This window comes from Elephantulus edwardii, unplaced genomic scaffold, assembly GCF_000299155.1.
Source record: "Elephantulus edwardii isolate Elephantulus edwardi_28Jun2011 unplaced genomic scaffold, EleEdw1.0 scaffold00042, whole genome shotgun sequence".
Classification (NCBI taxonomy): Eukaryota; Metazoa; Chordata; class Mammalia; order Macroscelidea; family Macroscelididae; genus Elephantulus; species Elephantulus edwardii.
The window spans coordinates 17101364-17109856 of NW_006399792.1; the positions used below are offsets into that span (position 1 = coordinate 17101364).

General features: G+C 41.2%; 1 protein-coding gene across 1 annotated transcript in view; it reads right to left on the reverse strand.

Moving 5' to 3' along the window:
* Positions 1-8493, reverse strand: part of FRAS1 (Fraser syndrome 1) — a 470336-nt gene that overhangs the window by 202251 nt on the left and 259592 nt on the right. The window contains exon 30 of the mRNA XM_006885294.1: positions 1144-1260. Coding sequence (XP_006885356.1) covers positions 1144-1260 — 117 coding nt within the window. The remainder of the gene's footprint in view (positions 1-1143; positions 1261-8493) is intronic.

The window sequence follows — 8493 nt, forward strand, 5'->3', positions numbered from 1 at the left end:
GCAGGAGGGGAAGACCCTCTATGAGATGGATTGATTCGGTGACTGGGGTAATCGCGATGGGTGTGTCAGAGGCAGTTCGGTTGGAGCAGGATAGAGCAGGGTTTAGGGCTGTTGTGCATAGGGTCGCTATGAGTCGCAAACGACTCGACGGCACATAACAACATAACAACAACAATCACTGTGTCAATTCATCTTACTAAGGATGTTCTTCTCTTTCTCTGACCGTTCACCTTTCTAAGCATGATACCCTTTCCTAAGGACTGGCCTCTCCTTAACTACATGCCCAAAGTATGTCAGGTGAAGTTTCATCATTCTTGCCTTCAAGGCAAGCACTCTGGCTGCACCTTCTCCAAGACATATTTGTTTGTTCTTTTGGTGGTCCATGAGTTCTTTTGGTGGTCTACGAGATATACAATACTGTTCTCAAACAGCACAAATCACAAGCATCAATTCTATTCTTCTTCTGTCTTCCTCAGTAACTGTCCAACTTTCAGATGCATGTAAATAATTAAAAAGACCACAGCTTCAAACAAGTACACCGTATTAGTATAAGACTAATGGACCTTAGTCTTAAACATTGCTGCTTTTTAGCACGTTGGAGAGCAGATCTCCTACGACAACATGTCTTTTGATTTCTAAATTTGTATTTTCCTTGCTGGATTCTGTATAAAAAGTACCTTCAAAGAACTTTAATAGAAAGGAACCCTCTGCACACCTTCTAGAAAATGGACCAACAGTATCTCTAGCTAGGTCAACCTTTAAGTAGTTGAACAATTAATCCAAAATGGCACTGATTAAGTAGACATAGGGCTTACATTTCTTACAAATATTCAGTAAAGGTCCTTTAATTGTTGGGTTTGAGTAGTTATGTGCTGTTGAGTCAGAACCAACTCACACTTGATCCTTTACTGGGTTTTCAGAGGCTGTAAATCACATGGGAGGAGACTCTCCATTTCTCTTGCATGGAGCAGCTGGTAGATTTGAACTGTGTGCCCTTGAGTTGGCAGTGCAGCCCTTTACCATGAGAACTCCCTTTGCTGTCTCGGCCATGAACTCTGTGGATAATTAAATCAGAAAGTTCTACAAAATCCAGTTCACATGCCTTCTTCACATGGGAACCAAAAACTCTCCCCCGAAACTCACGGTCATGTGTAGAGATGCTCCCAGAGAGAGTTCAGGAGCCTCAGGTGTCTGCGGTAAGATCGCGATGTTGAATGTGCGGCTCTCGAGGTGGGTGTGGGCATCTATGGCACTGGACACCTGAAGTGAAAAGGGACACCGGTGAGAGGCTCACAGTCACTGGGCAGGTACATGTTTAAACATACTTATGCATTTCTTTTTCTTCTTTTAAACCATTTAATTTTGCATCTATATGTTCCTGCAATACAATCTTCACTCTGCTATCCAAATTTTAAGTAGTTTTTTTATTTACTAGAGCTCTTGCACATAGGGTCATTATGAGTCAGTCGCAGGCAACTCGAAGGCACATAGTAAAAAAAAAAAAAGACAATAATTTTAGGGAATTCTGAAAACTCAGGAAAGTATAAATAAGAACTTATCTAGAATCTCACTATCTAAAAATAATATTAGCAACAAATGTAATTCAAAGTTAGATTTGTTTTACATATATGTTCTCCAACTGTATATGCCATATATATTCTGCTTCTTTTTTTAAATTAATTTTCATGAAAATTTACAGAGACTTAGGGTTACCATTCATTCATTGTTGCACTATTCTTCCTACCCACCTACTCCCCACCCCATTCATTCTTCTCCTTGAGAAGTACAAGAAAAAGTCTTTCATTGTTATGTAACCCCTCCCCCACCCAAGTCCACTCCACTGTGCAGCCTTCATTCTGGACTCCTGTCATGACAATAATACCCAATCATATATCCCTTTTAAACAGATATCTCCCTCATCTGTTACAATGTAAACTTTATTCCTCTCCTCCTTACCTGTCTTCCCTCAACCCCCATGTTGGTCCTGTTTTACAATAGTGGCCTTATGCAATATGTGTCCTTTTGTGACTGAGATATTTCACTCAGCATAATGTCCTCTAGGCTCATCCAGTTTGCATAGTATTTCATGACTGTTTCTTTTATAAACAGTATATTTTATTATTACGTTTTGTTGAAAACATCACTGTGGAATGGCTATATAATAAACTACCATGAGCAAACTGTTGTTAATTACTCTGCTGGCTACAAAGCATAGCAACTCAAATACAACAGAACGAGTCTACATGATCACTGGCACATTTGTGTTCATGGTGGCAGTCACCGGGTAGTTTCTTCCAGCCTATGGGACCTACTGTTCACGCTACATCAGACATACACAACAAATAATCTGTTGTGTTCTGTAGGTCCTTTTCATGGGGTCAAAGGTTTATCATTCAAAATGCCTTGCCTAGTCAATGATTAATTGTGATTATTTTGGGTTGAAGTATTTATGGTATTAAAGAGAAAGGATTAGGATGGGATAGAAATCCTACCCCACTTGTTTAACAGTTAGATGCCAACAAGTTGGACTTGTATCCCACCCTCCCAGAAGTTTATATAGCTCCTGGGACTTCTCTATCTGGGATGCTCTCCACCTACCCTGTAACTGATAGACAGTCTACACTGCTCACTAGTCCCTGCAAAACTGGCCTGCATACCTAGTCACATGAGTCATTCTCCTGACAGGTTGGAGTCTCTGCGAGACCTTCCAGTGAAGCACTGAGCCGAAGGGACATAGAACAGTGAGGGCACTGAAGGAAGGAGGGGAGGTGGAAATCATGGAGTTACACAGCAAATGAAGCATTGAGACAAGGTTGCTTCGGCACTTCTTAAACTCGTCTACTACTAATCTTAGCAGATTATGAATACAATATAGCTTTCATGAATTATATATTTTTACTTTCTTTATAAATTCCTATTAGGTTTTCATATTATCAATCATAGGCTGTTTAATAATGTTAATTATAATTGATGTACATGATTAATTAATTATAATGTTTAACTAACTCCATATGTGTTCTTTAAATTCACCCTGATTATGTATTTTTAAATTTCACTGATTTTGTTGTTATTGAAAATAAGTACAGCAAACCATATATTAATTCAAGTTTCTACATGTAAAATTTAGTGCCACTGATTGTATTCTTCAAAATTTGCAACAATTAAAAAAAATAATTTGCAACAATTCTCATTCTTACCTCCCTTTCTGAGATGTTCCTCCCTCCTTCACCTAAACTCAGTGCACCCTAAAATTTTTATCTAGATTTTTTAGTTGCTATTGTCTTAATTACATAAAGATAGAGATTAAGGTGTGCCTGATCCAGGCCACAGTTTTTACAATTATTTGCTATGCAATAGAAAGCTGTACAATGACTAGGGATGATAGCAGAACTGAAGCCTTTGAGCTGTGGTGCTGGTGAAGTGTACTGAATATAACATGGACATAAACAAGTTCATCCTTGAGAGGGTAAAAACAGGCTGCTCCTCGGAGGCAAGGATTCTTAATCATTATCTGACACACTCTAGATATGTTTCAAGGAGGGACAAGTCCTTGAAGAGGGCATCTTGCTTGGGAGGAAGGAGGGACAGCGCAAGAAAAGAAGACCCTCAATGAGATGGATTGACCTAGTGACTGGGGTAAAGAGGGTAGGTGTGTCAGAAACAATGAGATTGGCACAGGATAGAACAGGGTTTAGGGCTGTTGTACATAGGGTTGCTATGAGTTGCAGGCGACTCAACAGCACATAACAACAACAGTTCTTAAAAGAGTATAAAGGCAGACTTTTTGAAGCTAAAATCTTGTTTTGTTTTAATTAAGTGTTAGTGGATATTTTTTTGCTGCAAGTTATTAGGTTATCTCAGAGCAACAGTTTCAGGGATCCATCCCTTCTTCCATAGCTTGAAAATGTGTAGAGGTCACGAGAATGCAAGATTCTTTTCTGCATCTCTCTCCTAAACAGGAGTCCTCTAAGGAATATTTGGTCAAAATATTCAGTAATGGTAGCCAGGCACAATCCAGGTCCTTTGGTCGTCATGGAGGCAATTACGCATATACATTCCACATCTTCTTCTTATTACCTGACTTCCCTTCTTTCTCCAATGTTCTAGGTGAATAGAGACCAACTGGTGTGCTCTGAATGGCTACCTGGGAGCTTGGAAGACTTCGTTGTGTGCTGTTGAGTCAGAACCAGCCCATAGTAGACCCTCTGGTGAGTTTTCAGAGGCAATAAATCACATGGGAGGATACGGCCCATCCTCCTGCAGAGGAGCTGGTGGATTCAGTTACTCTATGAACCTGGAGAAATGATGAAAGTCACGCACCCAAGTGTCGAAGTCTTTTGTTCATAGGTTCAATATGAGTCGCCTACGACTCGATGGAACTTAACAACACAGAGAGAGACCAGTTGGCCTTGTGGACTGAAAGCGACGTGACCAAGCCAAAGGTGGGTGACTCTAATCCACGGCCCTAAGGCCTGTTTTAAATTGTTGTTGGTCAAACATTTTTCTAGGTCATATAGGCCTGGTGTGTCCACTTGCCGTACAGAGGTAACTTGTGGTTGTTGTGAAGCTGAACACTGTGACACTGATGTGTCAAATGCGATAACAGTTACCCATAGTGGACAATGCTTTGTGGCGCTCTCTAGTTAAAACAAGCTTGGAAACAGGAGTGGCATCCACTTCCATAAATAGCTTGAGGACTTTTGTTCACAGGGTTGCTATGAGTTGCCTATGACTCTACAGCACTTAACAACAACAACATGCCTTTGAGATTGCTAAGGGTGGCCTAGTGTTAAGAAACTGGACTGCAATCCCAAAGTCATGCAGTTGAAATCCTCCAGTTGCCCCATGGGAGGATAGGCAATGTTCTCTGGTGTGAATTATTGCCTCTGAAAAATCCACTGGTGAGTCAGCTTGGGGTTGTTCCAACTCCATGCTACACAACAACTGTTCATAATTATGCAATGGAACATCTTTACATTTATATCTGTCTTCCACTCTTTTATAGTAGTGTTTTATAGTTTTCTTTGTCTTAGACCTTCATGGTTTTGGTTAGATATACTCCTATTTATTTTATTTTCTTTGATGCTAATGTAAATGGAATGTTGTCGAATCAAGTGAGACTCATAGAGACCTTATGTACAACAGCCCTAAACCCTGGTCTACCCTGTGCCAACCTCATGGTCTGTGACACACCTACTCCCATGACCCACGTCACTGAATCGATCCACCTAATCGAGGGTCTTCCTCTCTTGTGCTGTATCTCCCCACCCTCCCACGCATGACGTCCCCCTCCAAGGACTGATCCCACCCTGTAACATGTCCAGAGTATGTCAGATGAAGCTTCAGAATGCTTGCCTCCTAGGGCAGCTGAAATAATTTTCCCAATTTCCCTTTCAGAATTTTCATTGTTAGGTATAGAAACTCAACTGAGTTTGTTGACTCTATACCCTCAACCCTGCTACATTTCTCTATTAGTTCTAGGTATCCCTGGCTCCAAAATTTCTATGAATAGGATCACATTATTTACACATACAAATAATTTTACTTCTTTTTCGATTTAGATGTATTTCTTTCTCAGTGTTATTTGAAAGGTCACACCACACAGTACTGAATAGAAGTGAACAGTTCCACCTTTGTCTAATGCTCAATTTCAAGGGAAACTCTCACTCACCCTTCAACTAGTATAGTGTTCATCTTTCCCATGTTCCCTGATCATATGGAGGAATTTCCTTTCTGTGACAACATCCTTTAGGGTTTTCAGTTAAAAAAAATAGCTGGATTTTATCAAATGCTTTTTTGGCATCCATAAAGATGATCATATTATTTTCTCTTTTGTTCTATGGATGTGAAATATTAACTGATTTTCTAATGTTGAGTTGCGCACTCTTGTGACCTAACGGCAAAAAACTTCACAGCAATCCCAAAGGTACAGGTTTAAGGCCACCAGCTGCTCCAAAGGAGAAGGATGGATAATCTCCTTCCATGCAATAATTGCCTCTGAGAACTCATGGAGGATCAGCTATGGCTCAGTTCCCAATCTATGGTACAGAACAACAACAATAATATTGAGTCTCAGTATCCCTGAGGAAAATCTAAGTAGGTGTAGAACTCTTTAACACACTGTTAAATTCTTTTCACTAGTATTTTCTTGGGACTTTTACACTAATGTTCATAAGAGATACTGGTCTGGAGTTCTATGTGAGGATATGCACAGTATCTGTATGGTATCTTTGTCTAGTTTGAGTATCAGGGTTATGTTTACATCATAAAATGAACAAGGGAGTATTCATTTCTTCTCTATTGTTTGGAAACATTTAAACAGTATGGGTAACAAGTCTTGGTTAAGTGTTTGGTAGATATTTCCCCAATGAAGCCATGAGATCATAATGCTTTTGTCATTGTTGGGACCTTTTTGATTACTGCCATGATTTCTTCACTTTACGGGTCTACTGAGACCTTCCATTTCCTCTTGAGTCAGTATGGATATGTTACTTGCTTCTAAGAATCTGTCCATTTTATTTAGCTTATTGAGTTTATTGTCATACAGTTGTTCATAATATTCTATCACAACAATTTCTGTGAGGCCAGCTATAATGTTGCCTCTTTAACTTTTAATGTACTGTTTAAAACTTAAATGTTTTAACATTGACAAAAATTAGTGCACTTTTCATTGGCTAATTTTCAAAAGTAGATCCTAAGACCCTTCATCTTAGATGGTCTGTCTGGAATCTCTATTATTTGTTACCATTTGTAATCTGTTTGAAATCCTGGTCACACTGTTTCTACCATCATAGCAGCAGGCAAGTCACCACAATACAGAAACTGACACACAAATTGTGGAGTAAGTGTATGTCATTTTAAATTTCTATCCTCTTCATTAAATCCTTACACAATACAAAAATCCACAAATAGTTTATAAATTGCAGATACCTGCCAGCTGTGAAAACTAGGCCAGGAGCGGATTGTGGAACAGACCACCAACTACTCCTATGCAAGTTCAAGCTGAAGTTGAGGAAAATTAAACCAAATCCACAGGAACCAAAATTTGACTTTGAGTCTATCCCACCTGAATTTCAGAACCATCTCAGGAACCAGTTTGAGGACTTGAACACTAATGAGCAAAGACCAGACAAGTTGTGGGGGTATATCAAGGGTATCATCCAGGAAGAGTGCAAATGGTCATTGCAAAGACAGGAGAGAAAGAGAAGATCAAAATGGATGTCAGAAGAGACCCTGAAAATTGCATTGGAGCACAGAGAAGCCAAAGCACAAGGAAGAATTAAAAATACTACAGAGTCGAGATCTAAGATGGCAGCGGAGGCAGAGACAGCGTGGTGAGCTGCGGGAGCAGTGAACCACTTAAAGCAGGGCCATTATGGCCTTCCAAACTCTTCGGCTTATTGATAATTGAACACTTAAACAGTTGATGACTGGCCCTCAGTGAAGATCGAGGCTCAACAACAGGAATTCAAGGATTCCCAAGGAGAAATGGGTGAGTCTCGTGGGTCCCAACTCCCCCCCTCACCCCGCGCACAGCCGCAACGAATGGATTCCCTCACTCAGGATGGATGCTGGGCACCAGCCCTCCTCAAGACTGGTACAGTGAAGCCACCACATTGCCGCAAGATGGACTTAGTCTGGAGAGAATTCTTGGAGCCAGGATGGCAGCTGTGGGGGAAGTGGGTGCCTGCTGGTCTCCTGCACAAGAGGAGCCACACACCAGCCAAGCACCCATGCGGCAGGGTGGGGGGCGTGCCCCCAATGGCTGCCCACGCTGGGAGGGCCGCGTGCCTCCCGCAGGCCTCCCGCACTGGGGGGGGGGGGCTTGCCCCGCTGGCCACCTGCGTAGGAGGTGGGGGATGAGATGCATGACCGCCATCTGCAGGTTTGGGTCTCCTTGGACAGGCCAAAGAAGACGATTACCTATGCATTGGACATGCCAAAGAAGAAGATTACCTATGCATTGGACAGGCCAAAGAAGATGATTACCTATGCAATGGATTGCTGAAAGTCACTGTGAGTCTGATGACCTTAACAGTGGCAGCATGCACAAGAGGACCCACACCCTAAATGCACCACATATTTTCTTCTGTTGAATGTTTCTGCCAAAATATGGTTAGACATGGGGGGAGTCTGTTCAGAATTCTCAGGTTCCCTTTATCATATATAAAGGGGGAGAGCTGTAACACCTACTTCAAAATATAGTATGACCACTTATGGGGGGGGTAAAAGTGAGAGTGCTGAAATTGGAAACACTATCCCCCACCACTAGATCCGTCTTGAAGTACAATATTGTCAGTGACAGGATAATACATATACGCATACAAGGAAGTCCAGTGAATACCACTATCATTCAAATATATGCACCAACAACCAGAGCCAAGGAAGAGGAGACAGAAGATTTTTACCAACTTTTACAATCGGAGATTGATCGAACATGCAATCAAGATGCATTGATAATAATGGGTGACTGGAATGCAAAAGCTGGGAACA